The 24,752-nt window shown below is 36.5% G+C and overlaps 1 protein-coding gene across 7 annotated transcripts in view; it reads left to right on the top strand.

The window, feature by feature from the left end:
* The window catches only part of KIAA1841 (KIAA1841 ortholog), a 57,398-nt gene that overhangs the window by 17,501 nt on the left and 15,145 nt on the right, over window positions 1-24,752 (top strand). For all 7 annotated transcript variants that reach the window (XR_004384588.1, XM_032873849.1, XM_032873846.1 and 4 more), the window contains 10 exons: window positions 1,453-1,511; window positions 3,656-3,816; window positions 7,525-7,611; window positions 7,723-7,833; window positions 10,358-10,481; window positions 14,102-14,254; window positions 19,578-19,723; window positions 20,461-20,560; window positions 21,832-21,864; window positions 23,166-23,265. Coding sequence is in view for 6 of the 7 variants with exons in the window: in XM_032873849.1 (XP_032729740.1) it covers window positions 1,453-1,511; window positions 3,656-3,816; window positions 7,525-7,611; window positions 7,723-7,833; window positions 10,358-10,481; window positions 14,102-14,254; window positions 19,578-19,723; window positions 20,461-20,560; window positions 21,832-21,864; window positions 23,166-23,265 (1,074 nt within the window). In the remaining variant the exon portion in view is untranslated. The remainder of the gene's footprint in view (window positions 1-1,452; window positions 1,512-3,655; window positions 3,817-7,524; window positions 7,612-7,722; window positions 7,834-10,357; window positions 10,482-14,101; window positions 14,255-19,577; window positions 19,724-20,460; window positions 20,561-21,831; window positions 21,865-23,165; window positions 23,266-24,752) is intronic.

Here is a 24,752-nt window from a genome sequence, read left to right as displayed (position 1 = left end):
CAGTGGGTCTTAGCTGGAATTATACTTCCCTGAGGGATTTTTCACTAACTCCCTCCTCCCTTCACCATTGCTGTTTGAGAGCCTTTAACCTAGAAGTAATATTTAAAGATTTTTTTTTTTTATTTATTTATTTGACAGAGAGATCACAAGTAGATGGAGAGGCAGGCAGAGAGAGAGAGAGAGAGAGAGAGGGAAGCAGGCTCCCTGCTGAGCAGAGAGCCCGATGCGGGACTCGATCCCGGGACCCTGAGATCATGACCTGAGCCGAAGGCAGCGGCTTAACCCACTGAGCCACCCAGGCGCCCCTAGAAGTAATATTTAAACAAAGATTAAGATTACTTATTTTAATCGTTGTCTGTATAGTCCTTTATTTAGAAGGATTGTCTTAATATATAACGCAAAAAAATCATAGTTGTTTTGTTTTTTTTTTTTCTTAAATATACCTCATAGGAGATGACTTGGGTTTACGAAAATAATAGTGTCAGCTGGCATTCCTCTTTCCCTGGTTATGCCTCTCAATGCCCACCTCAGCCTGCCTTTAGGAAGTAACTTTAGCATTTCTGCAATAATAAATTTTATATTATCTTTCAGAATCTTTTAATATTTGTTCATAACAAGCATTGTACTGCTTTTGAAGTAACTTCACTAATAACAAGTGCCTTCATTAATCATTTAGAAGATTTTCTCACGATTTTTTTATGTGATGAATTGGTCTCAATTTTAATTATCTTTTTCTCTGATTTAGTTAAGGAGAAAAGTTTGCATGTGTCATGTCTTTAGCTGGAGTCTTTTTACTTGATATTGATGATGTTCTAGAATATAGGTAAGGTTCGGTGGGGTGAGGTCCGGGGCCGATGACCAAGAAAGAATTCTTGAGACATCTTTGGTGCAAAATGGTAGTTTATTAAAGCACGGGAACAGGAGCCATGGGCAGAAAGAGCTGCTGCCCCTGGGTTGTGAGGGGTGGCAGGGTATGTACCATGGGGGTGGGGGAAGTAAGGAAAAGGGAGGTTTCAATATGCTAAAGAGGACCTACAGGATACCAGGATACCAGAGGCCTTGCCTTTGCCAAGGTCGTTTTGCCCTCTAGCAAAGTATTAACATTAAGATGGGTGGGAGATTCTTAAAGAATGTCACATATGTCCTACCCAGGAGTGGGGATGGTGGTGGGGAGGTTGCAGGGTGTCGGCTTTTGCTTTGTCCTCAGCCAGCCTTCTGTTCCCTCTTCAATATGAATCTAATTTCGGGGCAGATTTACTGTGTGCTTTTTCTATACTGTATATTTTAACACTGCATTTTCTTTCTTTCATGTATCTAAGCTTTATGATGTAGTAAGGTTATAATAAATTGCTCTTTTAATGGAACATCCTCTGTTAAGGCAAGAAGGAGCCTGTTCTGAGGTGGTTGAGGTATAAATCAAAAGGAGAATTTAATTTTTTTCTTTTTTTTTAGAGCCAGGAAATGTCATTTCAATTCTTATTTCTTCAGAGTTTTTGAAAATGGATTCATTGGTAAGTATTAATAAAAGATCCAAGCTCTTTTTGGGGTGCCTCCGTGGCTCAGTCCCTTAAGTATTGACTCTTGATTTTGGCTCAGGTTACGATCTCAGGGTTCTGAGACTGAACCTCTGGGCATGGAGCCTGGTTAAAATTCTTTCTCCCTCCCCCATCTCTCCCTCTGTTTAAAAAAAGAAAAAGAAAAAAACACTTTTTTATTCATCTATGTTTAATTTAACATACAACTTGATTTTTCCTTCCAGGGTTTAGGAATTTTTAAGACATCTTACTAAAATAGTTGTTAAGAGTATGATTTCGTAACTGAACTAATAGGGGTTTGCTCCTTGGTGAGGTACAGAGACTACATAAGGTGGAGTTGTCACACAAAGGAAACCATTTGCAGCAAATACGGAGACCACAGGGAACAACTTCCAAAACCAAAGCCATTACTCCCAAGCAGCCGTGAGCAGTTGCTTTTATTCAGGGTTTAGGATGAATATTCATAAAGGCGGGCTCTCATTGCAGGTAGAGGTGGAGCATAAGGTACTAGCATCCTATGCTAAGTTAATGAAGCTTGTGCTCTTCCTAGGGTGGAGACTTTAATATTACAACGAAACCGAGGTAACTGGAAGAGGGGGAAGGGATATGGGCATAAGCTGGAGGAGTCCTCAGCCTTGTTTACTTTGGAAACTGTACTGGGAGTTTTTACCATGGATTTGTTGTCTCCAGGCCTGATGGAGACTGTTTTTTCATTCCGTTGATCCCCTTAAAATTCTTAACTACTGAGGTTTTTGTATTTCTTTGTAACTCTGATAAGTCCTAGGAGGTAGGGCACAGATCACAGAAAATAGCTTGGGGCCTGAAATGGCTTCTCTGTGTCAGGAAAGCTTTGTCTGTCTTTCTTATTCTAGGGACCTCTAACTCTCTCTGCTTACAATTCCTTTAGAATAAACTGCTCTTGTTCTTTGGGGACAGGGTGAGACTACTATGTACCATTAATACATTATGCCTATAAAGCAAACAATTTATCTTTAAGGAATAGTTTACTGTTGTATTAGATGAAACTAAGCAGAATTAACTTTGACTCAAGAGGAATTTTGCTCTAAAACTTAATTAAATGAAAATTAGTTGGAATATATTTGTTTCACTAAGTAATTTCTTTAAATGTGTTTTACTTACTTGTGTCTTTCATTTATAATTCAGTGAATTAAAAACAAATGCCCAACTATTAGTATAACCATATATGTGTAAACCAGATGCTAATGTTTATCATTTAAGAGTAGTTGATAAAATGTAAAAGTTGCAATATGTACATGCACATATCAGGCTCTAACACTGAATATATTTTTTTATTTAATAAATTTCTTAAGCATTCACATGTTTATATGTGTTTATGTTAAGGCAGAGTACTCCTTTGCTATATTAATAGATGTGAAATTTGTTTACTTGATTATTTGGAGTTTTATTAGTTCTCTGTATTCTTCCTACTCCTTAGTTGTTCCCCCATTTAGTTGTTACTATTGATTGCTTCAGAGTGGGGTTACAGAAAAAAGTAGAAATTAAAAGAGTCCTTAATCTTTGAGTTTTGAGATCTAAGCCCTAAAGCATAATTTTTATGCCATAAACAAAATATTTGGAAAATACATGATTAGCCAGCATTACTTTTCCCCAAAACCCAAATCCACCTCAAAAAGAAAGTAAGTATACCTCAGGTTGGAGAAAAGGGAATAAAGTCAGAAAGCAAGCACAACACAACTGAGAAAACCCTGAAGTGACTAAAGTTATGTTTTAGCCACTCAAAGAAGTAGAGGCTTAATATTGCCATTAAGTGTAGTTATAGAAAGTCACATCTTATATACAGGAGTTTGTGGACTAAGATTTATACCTGCCACAATTATGAAAGATGCTCATTGCATTATTATTTAGAGTATGTGAGGAAAATTGAAAGTTATTTTCCTAGTTCTGTATGTGTTTGTAGAAACATGGCCTGCTGGCTCATCTTGCAACAGTATAGATTAACCCAGATAGGCAAAATCCAGTTAGTGCCTAGCAGTCCATGGATCAAGCTTTTAATGAATTTTGTCTTTAAAAGGTATTGACATGACATCATCCTCATGCTACTCTTTTCAACATTCTTTTTCTGTTGTATGTTTTTTTAGGTTGAACAATGTATTCAGTATTGCCACAAAAATATGAATGCCATAGTTGCTACCCCATGCAACATGAACTGTATTAATGCAAATCTACTTACACGTATAGCTGATCTGTTCACACACAATGAAGTTGATGATTTAAAAGACAAGAAAGATAAATTTAGAAGGTAATTTTTTTAATTTAATTTTTAACCAAGTATTCCTGTTAGAAGAAATATACTTCCATTTCATTTTAGTGAAATATTCTATTTTATTTCAAATGAAATAAAATTTATCCAGAGCCAATGGCTCTAGATAAAAATTAGTACTTAAATTATTTTGTATAATGCACATATGAACGTATTGTGTTAGTGAATTATGTTAAAAATTATTAAGTGTGCATGGGTGGCTTAGTCGGTTAAGTGGCTGCCTTTGGCTGAGTCCTGCATCTGGCTTCTTGCTCAGTAGGGAGCCTGCTTCCCGCTCCCCACCCCGCTCCCAGCTTGTGCTCTCTCTCTCTCAAATGGATAAATAAAATCTTCTAAAAAATATTAAGATAGGGGGCGCCTGGGTGGCTCAGTGGGTTAAAGCCTCTGCCTTCGGCTCAGGTCATGATACCCGGGTCCTGGGATTGAGCCCCACATCGGGTTCTCTGCTCTGTGGGGAGCCTGCTCCCCTCCCCCTGCCCCCTGCCTTCCTCTCTGCCTACTTGTGATCTCTGTCAAATAAATAAAATCTTTTATTTTTAAGATTTTATTTATTTATCTGATAAAATCTTTTTTTTTTTAAGATTTTATTTATTTATCTGACAGACAAGAGATCACAAGTAGGCAGAGAGGCAGGCAGAGAGAGAGAGGGGGAAGCAGGCTCCCTGCTGAGCAGAGAGCCCGATGCGGGGCTTGATCCCAGGACTCTGGGATCATGACCTGAGCCAAAGGCAGAGGCTTTAACCCACTGAGCCACTCAGGCGCCCCAAATAAATAAAATCTTTAAAAAAATATTGATAGGCCTCATTATAAAGAGGAAGAATGGTATGAGATGAGGTCAGCAGTGGTCATATCATTTAGGTACTCATTAAGTCTTGGTGAAGAGGGTATGCTTTATTCTAAATGTCAGTGAGAGCAGAGGAATGGCATGATCTGATTTGTTTTTAAGAGATCAGCCTGGTTGCTCTGGGGACAATAGACTGTAAGGATGTAAGAAGCAAGGAAGCTATGAAGAGGCTAGTGCAGTAGTCTGGTGAGAGACGAAAGGGTTTGGACTAGAGTAGGAGCTGGTAAGAAGTAGATGGATTCAGAGGGTGTTATTAGATCTGACAGATTTCAGATGGAATAATGTGGAGAGAGAGTGTATCCTAGGATAATTACTAGATTGAGGTTTAAGGAGCAATTAAGTGGATTATAGTGCCATTAATAGAGGAGAGATTGAGGTGACGGGAATCAGGAGATGGGTTTAGGTCTTATTAAGAGTATTTGATATATTTGATATACTTTTGGGACATCAAAAAAAAAAAAGAGGTAGGCAGGCATAGATAGATGGGTATTGAAGTCTGAAACTTAGGTCAGAGGTTAGAGCTTAAAATAGAAATGTGAGTAAATAGATTGGAAGCCATGGAACTGGGTGCGATTTTTTTGCAAGATCATTCTTTCTCCACTGAATTGCAGTGGCGTCTTTGCTATAAATCAGGTGACTGTATATGGAAGATGTGTTTTGGAACTCTCCATTTTGTTCTGTTGATTTTTTCTTCTTTTTTAAAATTGAAATATAGTTGACACACAATGTTACATTAGTTTCAGGTGTACAACATAGTGATTTGACAACTGTATGCATTAAGCTATGCTCCCTACAAAAGTAGCTACTATCTGTCACCCTACAATACACTTACAAAACCTTTGACTATATTCTCTGTGCTGTGTCTTTAATCCCATGACTCACTCATTCACTAACTGGAAACCTGTATTTCACACTGTCCTTCACCCATTTTGTCCATTCCCCTATCTCCCTCCCCTCTGGCAGCCATCAGTTTGTTCTCTGTAGGTCTGAGTCTGCTTTTTGTTTACTTATTCATTTGTCTTTTAGATTCCACATATAAGTGAAATCAGATGGTATTTGTTTTTCTCTTTTTCACTTAGCATAATGCCCTCTGGGGTCCTTCCATGTTGTCACAAATGGCAAGATCTCATCCTTTTTATGGCTAAGTAATATCCCATTATGTATATACATAGACCATATCTTTTTTATCCATTCATCTATGGATGCACACCTGGGTTGCTTCCATATCTGGCTATTGTAAATAATATTATAATAAACATAGGGGTGCATGTATGTTTTCAAATTAGGGGAATTACTGGATCATAAGGTGGTTCTATTTTCAATCTTTTGAGGAACCTTCATCTGTTTTCCACAGTGGCTGCACCAATTTACATTCCCACCAACTGTGCATAGGAGTTCCTTTTCCTTCACATCCTTGCTGTCACTTGTTATTTCTTATCTTTTTTATTCTAACCATTCTGACACTTGTAAGGTGATATCTCATTGTGGTTTTGATTTGATTTTGATTTCCCTGATGATTAGTGATATTGAGCATCTTTTCAGATGTCTTTTGGCCATCTGTATGTCTCCTTGGAAAAATGTCTATTCAGGAGCATGGACAGAGTTTTTTTGGTATTGAATTTTATAAGTTTTTTATATATTTTGGATATTAACTCTGTATTGGATATATCATTTGTTAATATCTTCTCCCATTCAGTAGGTTGCCTTTTTGTTTTGTTAATGATTTCCTTACTGTGCAAAAGCTTTATATTTTGATGTAGTCCCAATTGTTCATTTTTGCTTTTGTTTCCCTTGCCTAAGGACTCGTAGCTACAAGAAAGTTGCAAAGGTCAATGTCAAAGAAATTATACTGCCTATGCTTTCTTCTATGAGTTTTATGGTATCAGGTCTCACATCTAGGTTTTTAATCTGTTTTGAGGTTTTTTTTTGTGTATGGTGTGAGAAAGTGATCCAGTTTCATTCTTTTGCATATAGCTGACCAGTTTTGTTGATTTCTTTGTCTCTACTTATATCAGTAGTACACTATCTTAATTACAGTGGCTTTGTAATATTTTTTTGGTATGTAGTAATCTAAATTCTGAGACCTAAATACTTGAAAATGGGGTTAATATCCTAAATCCAGATCTGGCCTCAGGATATACATTTGGAATTAATAACACAAGACTTAAAATTTAGTCACATTATACAGAATTGTAAAGTTTTTATAAACATAGGTCAAATGCTTAATGCTGTATCTGGTACTCTTTGCAAACAGTGTTCATTTAACCCTCACAAAACCTTGTGAGTTTGGAATTATTAGCCCCATTTTATAGATGAGAAAACAAGGCCCAGAGAGGTTAAGTACTTTCCAAAGATCATATACCAAGTTATTAGTAGGCCCTTAAGTTTTCAAGTTCCTGAATATCAAATATTCTTGTCCAAATATATTCTTTTTTTTTCTTTAAGATTTTATTTATTTATTTGACAGAGAGAGATCACAAGCAGGCAGAGAGGCAGGCAGAGAGAGAGGAGGAAGCAGGCTCCCCGCTGAGCAGAGAGCCCAATGCGGGGCTCGATTCCAGGACCCTGAGATCATGACCTGAGTCGAAGGCAGTGGCTTAACCCACTGAGCCACCCAGGTGCCCCATGCAAATATATTCTTGATTAAGCATTTATCCTTAGTAGGTTTACTTACTTAGAACACTGTAAGTATTTCATAAATTCCTGAAGAGAGTCTCTCCAAGGATTTACTAATTTTATTTTCTACATATGCAGATAGGTTGGTGTTTTTTTTCATTACTAGCAAGTAACTTTAATAATATAAATAATAGAAAATTAATTTGTTGGTCATTTGTTGTTAATAGTAAACTTTTTTGTAAGAAGATTGAGAGACTTTTTGATCCTGAGTACTTGAACCCAGATTCTCGGAATAATGCATCAACGTTATACAGGTACAGTGATGTGTTTTTCTTTGGTATTCTATATAATGCAGCTAAATTGCTTAATTTTATCTCATTTTAAATGTTCTTCTTGTTTGTTTTTGTGTCTTCTTTGTGTTATAGATGCTGTTTGTGTAAGAAACTTTTAACAAAAGAAACAGAAAGAAGAATTCCTTGCATTCCTGGAAAAATCAATGTGGATCAACATGGAAATATTATCTACATTCACATAAGGTGCAGTAAAATAAAGTACACCTTTCAAATGTGAATTACTCGTGTTTTTCTAAAGACATAACTAATTTTACAAGGTATAGAACAACAGTTTTTTCTGAATGTGATTCAGCTTTGACTTGCAAAGATGCTTTCAAAACAAGTTTTGTAAAAGCTGTATTTTGTTTACTGAGTAAATTTCATGATATTTTAGACTTCAAAATAGTAAAAATTATTGTGCATTAATCTTGAAAGATATTCTGGTCAGTGCCATTAAAATGATTTCTTTTTTCTAATGATTTTATTTATTGAATTTATTAAATTATTATTTATTGAACAAACATTATATTGAATTTGATAGAGAACCATATTTATTTTCAGATAAATTTTGGTAAATGAGGAAATTGTCTTTAAAATTGGATATTCCTGGGGCGCCTGGGTGGCTCAGTGGGTTAAGCCCCTGCCTTCAGCTCAGGTCATGATCTCAGGGTCCTGGGATCGAGCCCCGCATTGGGCTCTCTGCTCAGTGGGAAGCCTGCTTCCCCCCCATCTCTGCCTGCCTCTCTGCCTACTTGTAATCTTTCTCTCTGTCAAATAAATAAACAAAATCTTTAAAAATAAAATAAAATAAAATTGGATATTCCTGGGGTGCCTGGGTGGCTCAGTCATTAAGCGTCTGCCTTTGGCTCAGGTCATGATCCCAGTGTCCTGGGATCGAGCCCTGCATTGGGCTCCCTGTTCGGCGGAGAGCCTGCTTATCCTCTCCCACTCCCCCTACTTGTGTTCCTTCTCTTGCTGTGTCTTTCTCTCTGTCAAATAAATAAAGAAAATCCTAAAAAATAAAAAAATAAAATTGGATATTCCCTAATCTATTTATTCTTCATACTTCGTCAGTATTCCATTAATATGTAGCCCTATTTTATTCCCCTTTAAATTCAAAACTACTTCTCATTCTTGGTAGAGGGAAGAGTATTGTAAATTGGTATAAAATCTCAGAAAAGCAAGAATTCTGAAATGTATTTATTCTCTAAAAATACATAAATAAAAAGAAATAAATAAATTCCTGCTAGGATTTTATCCACAGAAGTAATTTTAGATTTGCGAAAACACTCAACAAGAAAACCTATTGCTATATTGTTTAGATAGGAAAGAAAAGGGAAACATCCAAATGATTAAATGAACTAAAATATATCCATGTAGTAATATATCTATATAAAGCATGTCTAATTAATTCTTAATGTGCAGCCTTTGAGAATAATGTTGTCGAAGTATGTATACTTATATAGCAAGTTGTTAATGGTGAATTAAGTGAAAAAAGTCATAAAACTAGAAATATTCACTAAAATGTAAACTGGTGTTACCTTTAAGTGATAGTATTATGGATGCTTTTAATTTTGTTCTTTTTTTTCTATGTTAAAAATGTACGGCACTTTTGTTAAAGGAAAAAATAGTATAAATGTTAAGTTTTGTATTTTAAACATTAAAACAAATATAAAGAAACACATTTAACCCTATTATTAATATTACAGTCACGCTTATTTTTTAAGCATTTTTTAAAGTTTTTTTTTTTTCTTTTAGTAGTATCTGCACCCAACATGGAGCTCAAACTCATGACCCTGAGATCAAGAGTCACATGCTCCTCTGACTGAGCCAGCCAGGTGCCCCTCGAGTCATGTTTAAAATTTTTCATTTTTCTCTTCATACAATAATCAGGGGAATCTTTATTAGTTATTATAAGCACATGGGGTTACTTTTTGTCTTGAGACTTGATTTTACCTTTCAGAAAGTACTTCCATTCTGACAGCAATAACTATTAACTATGTGAAAAACTTGATATTGACTTCAACATCCATTTTTGTTGTTTGATTTAGTATTTTCCTATAAGTCAGCTGTTGATGACATTTTTTAAGTTGTCTTTAATTAAAGCAGATGTGCCTATGCAATTTGTAATAACATCATGATATTTTGTTGTTTGTTGAATAAGGACAAAGATAGCAAAGCTCAAAATGATTAAGGGACTTGGAAAAAACAGGAACTGGAGTTACATATGGACATAGCAAATAGGGTTTTAAGCCTTTGCTATTTTTTAAGTTTATATTAACTTCAAAATGTGTGTTACCAAGACCTGATTTTATATTACTGTATTACTCAATTACTTAAAAATGCCTTTTGAAAATAATATAAAGAAATGTTTAGAATCACCAATGATTAGTAACTTATTTTATAATATGTACAATTAGAATAAAGGTTCTATTTAGCATCATATGCCTAAGTCCCAACTGTTAGTGTGCTCAAAATATATTTAATTTAGCTTAGCAAAATAATTTGGCATTCAGTCTTTTGTATCTTTTTCTGCTGTCCACAGAAAAAGAGAATAAACAAACTCCCAAATGAGATTTTTTCTACTATTCAATGTAGTCCATCCCACAGTTATCATTTGGAGAATGTTTTTGGAAATAAGCCACAAATTTAAAAACATTTGCTTAAAACAAATTGTTTTTATTACTTGCTTGTAAAATAATAGAATAATTGAGGCTCTTTTGTCCAGGGATAAGACTTGGGATGTTCATGAGTATTTGAATAGTCTTTTTGAAGAATTAAAATCTTGGAGAGATGTATATTGGCGCTTGTGGGGAACAGTCAACTGGCTAACTTGTTCAAGATGTTATCAGGTGAGTTTTTTTTGTTTGTTTGTTTTGTTTTTTTTAAGAATCACTATTTGGGGGCACCTGGGTGGCTCAGTGGGTTGAGCCTCTGCCTTCGGCTCAGGTCATGATCTCACGGTCCTGGTACTGAGCTCCTCATCTGGCTCTTTGCTCAGCAGAGAGCCTGCTTCCCCTCTCTCTGCCCACTTGTGATCTCTCTCTCTATGTCAAATAAATAAAATCTTAAAAAAAAAAAAAGAATTAATATTTTGCTTTGCAAACTCTTAAGATTTTTTTTTTTTTTAAGATTTTATTTATTTATTTGACACAGAGAGAGAGAGACAGCAAGAGAGGAACACAAGCAGTCCCCACTGAGCAGGGAGCCCAATGCAGGTCTCTATCCCCAGACCCTGGGATAACAACCTGAGCTGAAGGCGATGCTTAACGACTGAGCCACCCAGGCGCCCCTAAGATCTTTTTTTTTTTTTTTTTAAGATTTTATTTATTTATTTGACAGACAGAGATCACAAGTAGGCAGAGAGGCAGGCAGAGAGAGAGAGGGAAGCAGGCTATCCGCCGGGCAGAGAGCCCGATGCGGGGCTCGATCCCAAGACCCTGGGATCATGACCTGAGCCGAAGGCAGAGGCTTTAACCCACTGAGCCACCCAGGCGCCCCTAAGATTTTGTTTTTAAGTAATCTCTATATCCATTGTGGGGCCAAACTCAACCCTGAGATCAGGCATTCCATGCTGTACCAACTGAGCCAGCCAGATTCCTGGCCAGCAGAGCAGGCTTTTTAAACATAGGCTGTTTAATTAGTATGTTTGGATGTGTTTGGACAATATATGACATCTTTTTTAAAGAAACTAGTGATAAAAACAGTGGCACTATTAAACATTGCTTGTATCTGGTTTTGTCTCTCTTACTGTATATCTTCAACCTCCTCTTTATTTTCATTACTGAAACAATCATGCTTTGTCTAATTTTTAGAAAATCAACAGGTTTTAAGTGACCAAATCTATTTTTTCAGTGGGGAAAAAAAATATCAAAATCCTTACACCCTTCAATTATTTTGGGCCAAACTGTTTCTCTGTTAGCCCATTAATTTCTTTAGAAACTCAGAAGCACTTTGTAGATATGGTATTATTGATATGTGCTCTTCTTACTATAGCAGTTGTGTTCCCAAAAAGATTAAAAGATTTTGTTCATTTTGTTTAATAAATGAAATCTGTAATAAAAACATAAGAAAGCTTATTATTTGAAGGTACCTGTAATAAATCCTTTTATAGAATAAGTAGATCTTTGTAAGTCACGGTCATTCCTAATCAGTCTTAGGCATAAATCCAGAGTGTTCTACACAAATTTTTTTATAAATGCCTAATGTCTCCCTGCCCCCAGTAACTTCCTCTCTCACCTGAGTAACAGTTTTCAGTAGGTGGAAGGAAGAACAGCTTATCAAACCTATCATGGTGAGTTTTTTCAAACTATGTGAATTTCCACCCAATGGACTCCCAATTCCCACAATTTTTTAAATTGGATTTGTTGAACTATAGCATTCATTTAGTAAAATTTATCCTTATACAGTAAAATTCATCCTTTTTTATGAGGTTCAACAAACACATACAGTCATGTTAACTACCACTGCAGTCAAAGCATAAGCCACTTCCATCAGCCTAGACATTTCTCTGGGCCTCTTCTCATTTATTCTTCCACCCCAGCCTCTGGCAGCACTGATCTGTTTACCGTCCCTGTTTACTTGGCTTTTCCAGAATGTCATATACATAGAATCATACTGTATTTAGCTTTTTGATCTGGCTTCTTTTACTTAGCAAATGGATTTGAAGTTTATCCATATTGCTTTATGTGTCAGTTTATTTCTTCTTTGTGCTGCATTGTGTAAATGTATCCCAGTATGTTTATCCACTCACCTGTGAAGGATTTTATAGCGTTTCTAGTTTAGAGCTATTATGAAAAAAGCAACTATGAACATTTCCATACAGGCTTTCATATGAACATACGTTTTCATTCTTCTTGAGTTATTACCTAGAAGTAGGATTGCTGGATTGTGTGGTAAATGTAAGCTTAACATTTATGACACTTAGTTTCCCAAAGTCCTTGAGTCATTTTGCATCCTTGCCAGCTCTGTGTGAGAGTTCCAGTAGTTCCACACCCTCACCACACTCTTTGTTGTTAGCTTAGGTTTGGGGGGCGGGGGGTGGAGGTTGTTCGTTTGTTTTTTAAACTTGGTAGATATTTAGTAGATACTCCCTACAATGGACTAGCACTAATAATCAAGGATTTCAAGCTTCTAAAATCTGACTTGTTTAGCATGTTGGAACACAGAAAGTGTGAGGGACTTTTTCACTTCTTTATAGCAAATTGAATATTGATTTACAATATTTCTTATGGAGAGTTTATAAACTCATAAAATATTTCAGATGTAAAATATTTTGTGTATGAGAGAGCACCTTATAGCTATTATCACTCAAAATTTTTTTTAAAGATTTATTTATTGTAGAAAGAGAGAGAGTGCAGGGGCAAGGGGCAGAGGAAAAGAGAAAATCCTTAAATAGACTTCTTGCCAAGTGCAGAGCCTGACGTGGGACTCAGTCTGAGGACCCTGAGATCACAACCTGAGCCGAAACCAAGAGTTGGCCACTTAAGTGACTGAGCCACCCAGGCACTCCTAGACTCAAAATTAAATTAAAAATGGTTTAAAAATCATAATTGGAACTAATGACTAAGAATTTGGAATTATGGACTATCTTTTATTGCTTTTATGTTTAAAATAAGTGCTTAAAGTTGTTATGTTGTTCTTTATTTTATCAACTTGTAAACATATCTGAAAACTATTAATTTTATTATTAAAATTAAACTATTCAAGTATTCAAAGTTATCACATAGTTTTCATTAACATTGGTGCTAAATATTTACCTTAAAAAATATGTCTAAGAATAATGAAGCGAGGCAAATTTTATTTCATTTTTTCATTGGAAAACTTTTTATTTGATTAGCTATTTATAAAATTAGATGTACATTGAGGTCAATTTAATGCACCTGAATTTTGAGTAAAGTGTTTTGTTTTTGCTTTGCTTCATTGAGGTGTAATTACCTGCCATAAAATTCATTCATTTTAAGTGTACGATTCACTGATTCTTAGTAAGTTTACAGAGTTGTTCATCTATCACCACCATCCAATTTTAGTACATTTCCACCATTCCAAAAAAGGTCCCTTGTTTCCATTTGCTGCCATTCCCCAATTTATCTCCAACCCCAGGTAACCACTAATCTACTTTGTGTCTCTAGAGATTTGCCTTTTCTGTACGTGTTATTTAAATGGAATATACGGGGGCACCTGGGTGGCTCAGTTGGTTAAGCATCTGCCTTCAGCTCAGGTCATGATCCAAGGTTCATGGGATCAAGTCCATCTGGGCTCCCTGCCCAGCACAGAGTCTGCTTCTCCTCTCCCTCTACCCTTCCCCCTGCTCATGCTCTCTTGCTCTCCCAAATAAAAAAAATAAAATACTTTTTAAAAATTAAAAAGAAAATAAATGGAATATACATTTTGTAGTCCTGAGCAAAGTTTTTTGGGATGTAGAATTTTATTGTGGGAATAATAATTGATTTTATATATTTCTTTTATTCAGGCTTTTCTCTGTATAGAATTTTCACATTGTCAATATCACTCAGAAACAGTGGTTTATCCTACCACATCAAGTTCACTGAGTACTGTTGGCACTGGTATTTATCCCTGCTGTAACCAAAAGGTTCTTCGGTTTGATCCCACTCAGCTTACAAAGGTAAATTTTGTTTTTTTGTTGTTTCAAAGATTTTATTTTAAAAAAAAGATTTTATTATCTTAAGTAATCTCTACACCCAACATGGGGCTGAAACTTACAACCTCAAGATCAAGAGTCTCATGCTCCACCAGTTGAGCCAGCGAGGTAAATTTTGGATGTTGCCCTTTTGTAGTTACAGTGCTCACTGCACTGTCTATTTAATCTTTCCTCCTTTTGTTGTTTTTAAAGCATAAAGATGATACATTCATATAGGAAAGACTTTAAACAATACAGAAATAAGTATAGTTAAAAGTAGAAGTCCCTTTATACCATTCCCTTGTTCTGCATCTTTTCTTAGAGGTAACCACAGTTAACAGTTTCCTTTCAGACTTTGTTGTATACTTCTTTTTTTTAATATTAAGTTTTCTTGCCTTCTCTCTTTTCAAGATTTTATTTATTTGAGAGAGAGCACGCATATAAGCTGGGAGTGGGACAGTGGGAGAGGGTGATTCAGGCTCCCCACAGAGCAGGGAGCCCAATGCAGGGCTTGATTCCAGGACCCTGAGACCATGACCTAAGCCGAAGGCAGATGCTTAACCAACTGAGCCACACAGGCACCCCTGTTTTATACATTTCAAGCACAAATTATATGCAGTTTTTTATATTGGAAATAGGATCATACTATTCATATTATTCTATAACTTGCCCTTTTCAATCAATAATATACCTAGGTTATCTTTCTGTCATTTCTTTTACTGCTGCATAATATCCTAAGCCGTGCATATTTCACAATTTATCTAACCAGCCTCCTATCAATGAACATTTAGGTTGTTTCCAGATTGATGGTATGTGTGTGTTGTAATGAACATCCTTATACATATATCTTGGTACAATGTGTGAGTATTGCTGTAGGTTAGAGTCCTTGATCACTAACACTTTTGAAAATGTTATGTAATTAAATTTCATCAGTGGAGGAAAAGAACCTAAAGCTCTTCCTCCTCATCATCCATACAACAGTTATTTATAAAGTATCACAGTTGTGTCACACTGTGCAAGGCAGAGAATAATCTAATTTGTGTAAAATTAAATAGTTTCTCCCTTTGTGGAGCTTATAGCTCATGCAGTAGTATCAAAAGGGGGGTAAAAAAGCAGGCAAAGAAATGTTTGAAGAAGTATGCAGGGCCATAAATGTCTATAATAGGCTGGTCTGACCTGGGCATTGAAATCAAGGAGTTGGCATTCAGTTGAAATCTGAAGGGTGGGTATTTGTGAGGCAAAGAGGAGGGACATAGTCTGAATACCAAGGCCAGAAGGAACACAGTGAATGAGAAAGACTGAACAAAACTGCCTGTTATAGAAAACAGTTTAAGAAAAGGCTGGCAAGGTAGGTAGGTGTTAGGCAATGCACGGACGGGAGCTTGTAGGCCATGGTTTTTTTTTGTTTTTAAAAATTTTGGGTTTTGAAGATAAGTTGCAGTGTGGAGAGTGGCTTAGGAATATTAAGTGTCATCAGGTATGAGAGTAGTTACTGCTTAGTCTTAAAGATGATGATAGCTTGGCCCAGGGTTGTAAAGATGAATTCAGAATTTAGAAGGTAAAACTGAAATGGCTTGATGGGTTATATCACAGAGGAAAAAGTCGAGAATAACTCAGTTTCTTGCTTGTGCTACTGGGTAGTGGTAGTGCTGTCTACTGAGGAGGAAACAAGAATGGAATTAGGTTTGGAGAGAAGCTCATGAGTTCTGTTTTGGACATTTTGAGATTGAGGTGTTTTAGGAGACAACCAGGCAAAGAGTGTTAGATATGTGGGTTTTGGGGCTCAGAGAATTGGCTACCTGGAAGTGATAATTTTAAGTCTTTTTGCACATAAGTGAGAATTGAAACCAGCAGGTCTAATTGAGCATAAGAAAAGCAGAGAGCCTATAGCGAAGCCTAGAGAAACTCCCAGAATTTAATGGCTGGATAGCAAAGCACGAGCCTACAAAAGACAAAGATCAGGAGCGGCGGGAATAATAGAAGGAAAACCAAAGATGTTGTCATGAAAATCAAAGGAGTAGTATTTGAAGAAAGAGAAAGTAGTCCATGATGCCAAATACTGCCAAGAAGTCAGAAAAAATAATGAAAGAAATCTGTCCTTTAACTATGGTAACCTGGAATTCATGTGTGAAGAACTGTTTTGTTGGAGTACTAGATGCCAAAGCCAGATTGGTATGGGTTGTGGAAGAACAAATGTGGACAGTATGAATAGCAGCTCTTTTGGGAAATTGGAGAATGGAGAAGCTAAGTCAGTAATTATACTATAGGTATTTGGTTATTGTCTCTGCTTTATTTTGTTTTAATATTAGAGATCTTTTTTAAAGTCGGTGGGAGATCCAGTTGAGGAAGAGAGGTTGATGATATAAGGTTATGAGGCAGTATTAGTTTAGATGAGAAGGGCAATTCCTCTGTTGGAACAGTAAAAAAAGAGTAGGGTGTTTGCAGTTATTAGTAAAATTATGTTTTTATCATTTGGATGCATTTTTTCCAATCTAATGCCTTTCCTCTTATCTCTGAAGTATGAGGGAAAAGCCATCTGCTAAGATTGAGAGGGGAAAGGGAAGGTTCTTCCAAGGTTTGAAGAAAGTATTCAAGGTTTGAAATAGTCATTTTGGAAAACATGAGAGTGAATTTCCCAGAGAAAGGTTGTAGGTTCCTAAGCAATTTGAGAGCCCATTGGGGTTTGGTAATCTTAAATTCACAATGAAATCCAGCATGCTTTTATGTGACTCTCTCCAGCAGGGCTAAGCTGCTTGAGTGCAAATATGGAGACAGTGGGTCATAGAGGTTTTACCAGGTGGGTATGATGAGATTTAGGGCCAAGGAATTTGGGGTATTAACATGAATGTTATTGAAAGGGTGGATCATGGGATTTAAGCTGGAAGGTAGTTTGTTATATTTACAACCAGTCACCAACTTCAATTACTCAGAAATTTTATTGATGAGGTAATAGGTTACCCACATAATGTTTGTATTTAATGTTAGGTAGATGGTTTGCGTACAAAGCTATTTAAATCAGGTATGACACTGTAAATGAAATGGAATTAACGTTGATAGGCCCAGGACTTTTATTAATTCATGGTTTTGTTATATTTTGCAGTAATATGATTTTTAGTCATTGATTTCTTTGTGGATATGGTGTTTCTGTTTTAACTATCATGTTCACATTGTTGTAAACAATACTAAAAGTTGTAACTTGTTGTCTTGTTATTGTCTATTTACTAGTTGTATTAACCCCTTATATTCCATTCATCAGGAGACAGTTGAGGAATAAATAGTAATTAAACTGTATGATAAATCTGTATGTGACATCATGGATATTGTTGAGGTGATTTCTTAGACTAAGTGAAATCTAAATAGTTTATATGGTGATTTATATTTCCAGTAATGGCAGACCTAGTAATTCAGACCATTCCTCCCATCAAAAGGCAACTAAAAAATGTAGATGATATATAACTATAAAGATTAAATTGAAAGTATCAAAAAAAGCTAATAAGATAATAAGGAATTAGTGTTAAGGGATAGGAAATGATATAAACCTAAGGGAGCCAGCACTCAAGACCATTTTTGCCCTGGGAGCAAATACCAGTCTGGAAAGGATCTGGAGGAATGGAGTTAGTAATGAATAATAGTTCTATCCTTACACTTTCAGCTGGGATCCAAAGAAAATAGATTAAATCAGAAATAAACTATTCTTTGCCTGGGTAACACCCAGCCAGCAACTGGCTTTGATTCCATTGCATGGCCTAGGAAATTTCAAGTTCTGAACTTGGATTAAGGTCATCTTGGATTGCTGTTGTTCCCAGACACCTAGCAAAAGCAGTAAAAATTCTCTTTGGGGGAAAATAACCTTATTCTACACCTCAAATTATTGCTACAAACAATTTTTTTTTTAAATAAACTAGGCAATCACATTTCATGAGTATGGATTTTTTTTTTTTCCAATTTATTTATTTGACAGAGATAGATCACAAGTAGGCAGAGAGGCAGAGAGAGAGGAAGGGAAGCAGGCTCCCCGCTGAGCAGAGAGCCCGATGCGGGGCTTGATCCCAGGACCCTGATATCATGACCTGAGCTGAAGGTAGAGGCTTTAACCCACTGAGCCACCCAGGCTCCCCTACAAACAATTTTTTAATAAAATATTCAACATAGAAAGATAACCTGACATAGATGGAAGTAGGTTACCAAGAAGGGGAACAGTGGAATTTATGCCACAAAAACAAACCACAGAAACTATAAATATTGGAATTATTGACACAGACTATAAAATAAAGAAGATTACTAGTTTAAGTTGATAGAAGCTAAGCTTGGAAATTTTTGGTAGGGAATTATAAACTATAAAAAATGGGAAGCCTGGGTGGCTTAGTTGGTTAAGCAACTGCCTTCCACTTGGGTCATGATCCCAGCATTGTAGGATTAAGCCCCAAGTTGAGCTCCCTGCTCAAAGGGGAGCCTGCTTCTCCCTCTCCCTCTGCCACTTCCTTGGCTTGTACTCTCCTGCTTTTTCTCTCTGTGTGTCAAATAAATAAATAAATAAAATCTTTTTTAAAGAATAAATAAATAAACTATTAAAAAATGACGAGGGGCACATGTTTGGCTCAGTGGGGTAAGCATCTGGTCCTTTTTTTTCTTCTAAGATTTTATTATTTATTTGACAGAGAGAGAGAGAGAGAGCGCAAGCAGGAGGAACAGAAAAGGGAGCAGCAGGCCCCACCGCAGAGCAGGGAGCCTGATGCGGGGATTGACCCTAGACCCTGAGATCATGACCTGAGCTGAAGGAAGATGCCCAACCCACTGAGCCACCTAGGTGCCCCATAACAATCTGACTCTTGGTTTTGGCTCAGGTCATGGTCTCAGGGTCATGAGATCAGGCTCTGTGCTCAGCGTGGACTCTGCTTAAGATTCTCTCTCTCTCCCTGTCCCTCAGCCTATACCCCTGTTCTTCCACGTACATTCTCTCTCTCTCTAAAATGAATAAAATCTGGGATGCCTGGGTGGCTCAGTGGTTTAAGCAGCTGTGTTCAACTTAGGTCATGATCCCAGTGTCCTGGGATCCAGTCCCGCATCGGGCTCCTCGCTCAGTGGGGAGCCTGCTTCTCTCTCTCTGCCTCTGCCTGCCACTCTGTCTGTGCTCTCTCTCTCTCCCTCTCTCTGACAAAAAAATAAAATCTCTAAAAATAAAAAAAGTGGTAAAATGGTTGCTATGACGATATTGCCAGGCAAAGAAGAACAAAATCATACAATCATCTTTACAGGAACATTTCTATAACAAACCAACCTCTCTAATTTCGTGTCTCTTATGACACAGGGTTGTAAAGTGAAGGACCACGTGGCTGCTCTTGAGGATCAAGGTGAAGGTGGAGATTTGCCGTCCTGCCCAACTGCTAAAATACTGGACGATCTCCACAAACACAAAGATGTCATCGTTGTGCCTTTTACTAAAGATATGGTTAGGTGAGGCAGAGGGGAGAACGCTGTGCTGCAGTTTTATTTATGCTTCACATATCAGAATCCTCCATTCCCTAGTGTTTCCCCAAATCAATCCCCTGGTCGTTTACATCATTTCAGAAAGCTTACTGAAATTATATGTTAGCTCCCATTCAGAGCAAGCAGGTGTTTACTTGGTAGGAAAAATACTTCAAAATATTGGAGGTCCAAAGGGAAGAAAAATGAATAAAAGGAGTCTTCGGTGATTGAAAGTTTGGGACCCACAATTCATTTTTTGACGGTTTTTTCTTTGCCCAAGTTACTTAAGCCCTTCTTAAATGCTTGATTGATGCAACTAGAAAAAAAAAAGTCGTTGAGTTCATCTTTGCATAAATTTGAACTCCTTGAGTTTAATAATTTCTGAAGTCACTTCTGTCATTTTGCAGTTGCAGCAGGCGGTCAGGTGGGGGAGTGGGGGACCCTTTAATGAAGGCCTTTCTCACAGAAGTACTGGTCATAGCAGCCCGTTTCACAGCCTGGCAAGTGTTTGGTAGTGCCGTGGTGCTCCCCTATGGTCAGTGTCTTCTGCTGGGGGAATCACTAGATGAATTAAGCAATGTAAATGTTGAGGTGACATACTTTATGCTCAAGAACTATGTTTCTAAAGAGCGATTTATAAAATATTTGCAATAAAAAAGATATCATTGGCATTTCACTTCTTATGAAATTGAACATTTCTCCATAAATTGTCTTTTTCTTTCAAGTGATTCTGGGGTTGGTCCCTGTGATGAGAAGAGTCTAGATTGTGATGTTTTACTGGAGCCAAATACACCATGGGGCCCCAAAAGTGTGGAGCTCAATGCTGTGAGTAGCTGTTTCACTTATTCTTTACTAATATAAACAACTGATGACATTTAATCTTTAACAGAAATGTAATTGGTTTAAACTGAAATTAAAATATTTGGTTGAGGGGTGGCCGGTTAGCTCAGTTGGTTAGAGTGTGGTGCTAATAAAGTATTTGCTTGATAAGCGTTTACTGACTACCTGATCATAACAACAAGGTATTATGCTGAGTTAGTAGGACTCTAAGGGTAATAGGACATGTTCCTTGCCCTTGACTAATAACTAATCAACTTAAATTTGGGGAAAAAATTTAACATGGTCTTCAGAGGTTTTATTATGGAAAACTAATAATTTGAGAATTGAAGATAGAGTGGATGAGATATTTTGTCCTCTCCTAGTTCTATAAATTTCTTTTGGTACGAAATTCCTTTTTTTAAATTGTAATCAGGAATTCATTTAGTTTTTGCAAGGTTTCAAAACAAATATTTTTCAGATGGCTGGATAGCTTTGATTTTTTTGATTCTTGTTACTGACAACCAGGGCATCTCCAATTGCCTGTGAACTTCTGCGCTTTGTATTGGCTGAGGTAGCATTTATTTGACAAAGTGAAATATTCCATGTAAAATGCATTGTAAACTTCAAATGTCTATAAATATTCAATCATTAACATTCATTTATGAATTATATACCAAATAGCAAATTAGATTTCTTGAATATCCATATATAATCTGGTTCCTTAACTTAGAGTAAAATATAAACATTAAGAAGTAATTGAAGTGGCCCTTGGGTGGCCTAGTCAGTTACGTATCCGACTCTTGGTTTCAGCTCGGGTCACAATCTAGGAGTCATGAGATCAAGCCCCAAGTCACACTCTGCACAAAGTCTGCTTAAGATTCTCTCTCCTGCTGCTTGTGCTCTCTCATTCTCTCTCTCTCAAGCAAACAAATGCATCTTTAAAAAAAAAAAGTGATTGAAATAGTTCAAAAAATAAGTTAGATTATCTCTACATGTGATTTGCTCATCCTTTGGAAATGACACTGGGAAGTATTGATTTTCTTTCTTCTTCTTCTTCTTCTTTTTTTTTTTTTTGTAAACATATTCTCTAGGCAGCAGATATAAAAAATTTGTAATACATCATTTTCTGCCTGAGTTTTAAGTTATGTTTCAACCTGGAAAGGAACTATACTTGCAGCTTTTTTCCAGTTCTTCCACAGTCTCCACATAAAAATAAGGAGCTGTAGTCTAGGTAGATGCAGATTTATTAATCTCCTATTCCTTTGTCTTTCTTATAGTTTTTGTCACTGAAAAATTGGACTCTGCAACTGGTAAGTAAGCAAATATATTCCACTTTCATGGATCTTTTTCTTCTGCAATTAAAGTTTAGTTTAATAGGATCTTACCAGTATCTTATTTTACAGATTTTAGTTCAAATCAGTTATCCTTTTCAGCTTCTGTAATTTTGTACTTACTGAAAATGCCATTGTTTAAAACAGACATATACTGTATTATCTTGTTGTATACTCCTTATGTGTCCCTAATGACTTCTAAAACTCACATTTAAGTCACATTAGGACATAGAACAAAAAAACAAAACTATTAAATTCCAGGTGAAATTTGTTTGGTTGGTTGGTTGATTTCTTTTTTTTCTTTTACCTATTTGCCACTACTCTGCCATCTGCCACCAATATTCACAAGAATGCAACTGAAATTTGGATCAGTGATGGCAGAAAGTGGGGTGGGTAGGCAGAAACAGGAAGCTGATGCAGCTATTGAGTAATCCAGGACCACATTTATCCAGAGAATGTGCACCTGTGCTTGCTTATGAGACTACTTTAATAATGGCAATTATTAAATTTTAATTTAATCTTAATATCAAGGAACATACATTCAGTTGAGTGATAGAGGTGCAGTTTGACAAATGCTGAGGACCTTTGTGTGCCCATCACTCTGCTAGGATATGTGAAGGAAATAATTTAAAAATGTTTATTGTAGGGGCACCTGGGTGGCTCAGTGGGTTAAAGCCTCTGCCTTCAGCTCAGGTCATGATCTCAGGATCCTGGGATCGAGTACCGCGTCGGGCTCTCTGCTCAGCGGGGAGCCTGCTTCCCCCTCTCTCTCTCTGCCTGCCTCTCTACCTACTTGTGATCTTTGTCAAATAAATAAAATCTTTTTAAAAAAATGATTATTGTAGGGGCGCCTAGATGGCTCAGTCATTAAGCATCTGCCTTCAGCTCAGGTCATGATCCCAGGGTCCAGGGATCGAGCTCCGGGTCCAGCTCCCTGCTTCGTGGGGAGACTGCTTCTCCCTCTCCCACTCCCTCTGTTGTGTTCCCTCTCTCACTGTGTCTCTCTCTGTAAATAAATAAAATCTTTAAAAAAAAATGTTTAATGTAATGTGACCTTATCCTAAACATAGAAATTCTTATGCCCATTTCCCAAATGTTATACTAGGCATTGGTTACTTTATCAGATCTTGTATGGCTTATTTAGAAAAGTGTGTTTGAAAAAATTTACTTATCCAAAATAAATTTAGATAAATGTGTTTGAAAGAATCCATTAGAAATGTGTTAATACTATGTTTTTTAAAGGGTGTGTTTGTTTTGTTTTGTTTTGTTTTTTAATTCAGAAACAACAATCGTTATTTTCAGAAGAAGAAGAATATACCACTGGATCTGAGGTCACTGAAGATGAAGTTGGAGATGAAGAAGAAATATCCAAGAAACAAAGTACTGATTTCTAAGATAAAATCAAGTCTCACTTTTATGAAGAGGTAGCATTTTAAAGGCTTTAATGCAAGGGATGAGGACTTAGCTCTGTAAGTCTACATGGTAGGCTGCAACATGGAAAAAAAGAAAAAAGGAGCCTCCTCCATCAGGATTCCCGAATCCTGACACTAACACAGAATGACAAAAAGTTATTTTAAAAAGTGCAGTGTTCTGAGAAATAATCCTCCACATTTTCACTTCGGGTGTAACCTAATGGGTTTCTCAAAATGCATGACTTAACATCAGTGTGTGCCTGAGGTGATTTCAAGTGACACTCAAACGAAGCATTATGCAATAGTAATCAGAGTATGATTCTTTTTTTTTTTTTTAAGATTTTACTTATTTGTCAGAGAGGGAGAGAGAAAGAGAGTACCAGCATGGGGAACAGTGGAGGCGGAGGGAGAAGCAAGCTCCCTGCTCAGCAGGGAGTCCTGATGTGGGACTCGATCCCAGGACCCCAGGATCATGACCTGAGCTGAAGGCAGATGCTTAACCGACTGAGCCACCCAGGCATCCCCAGAATATGATTCTTAAGAAATTAAAAACATGATTTTATACAACTACAGAATAAACTTGTGTCAAAAGTTTTGAGCTCCTTGGCGAGAGAAATAAGGGAAAATATTTGTTCAAAGAGCATTTGAAGTCTTAGGTATTTATAGGCATTTGAAAAAGAATGTTAAAGAGTATTGCAAGTTAGATTCGAAACTAATTGATGTCTTATAATGCAGTAAACCAATCACCTTTGAGGTTATCTTCTAAACAGAAATCATTTGCATTTCTGTTAGATACAAAAATCTGCAAGTTACAAATTTCACAGCATTTGGCTTTCAATCAACAGTAATAGGAGAGTCAGATACAAGGATATTTTCCTTGAGATTTAAGTATTTCTATATGGCCTCTTAAGCAGTCCTCCAGTATGACACTAAAAGGACCTCCCTTTGTCTTTTTTCCAAGTTTTATATAATTTTTCTTGATGTGTCAAATACTCTTATTAAAAAACTAGTTATTTATCAGTTATTTTATTTGTCAATTATTTATCGTTATTTATCAATTATTTTAAAATTATAATTAGTCAAGGAGAAATGCTACTATGTATTGTGTGAGGTTTTTTTCCCCACAGTTGATTGAAGTAGAATTTATAATGGAGGATGAATATAATGAATTTTAATAAAATTCACCCATTTTTAAGTATACATATTGATGAGTTTTGGCATACAGTTGGGTAACCACCACCAAAGTCAAGACTAGAACATCACCCCAAAAAATTAACTCCTGACCTTTTACACTCAGTTCCCTTTCCCCAGTCCCACCCCGCAGGTCACCACCAATCTGCTTTTATCACTGTGGTTTACCTTTTCTAAAGTCTCATGTAAATGGAATCATCGGTAGTCTTTTGTGTGTGGCTTCTTTCACTTAGTGTGATGTTTTTGAGTTTCAACTATATTGTG

This window comes from Lontra canadensis, unplaced genomic scaffold (assembly GCF_010015895.1).
Source record: "Lontra canadensis isolate GAN:19392208 unplaced genomic scaffold, GSC_riverotter_1.0 scaffold50, whole genome shotgun sequence".
In the NCBI taxonomy this organism is placed as follows: Eukaryota; Metazoa; Chordata; class Mammalia; order Carnivora; family Mustelidae; genus Lontra; species Lontra canadensis.
The sequence above is the reverse complement of the archived record's forward strand: the minus strand, read 5'-3'. Positions and strand labels throughout refer to the sequence as shown.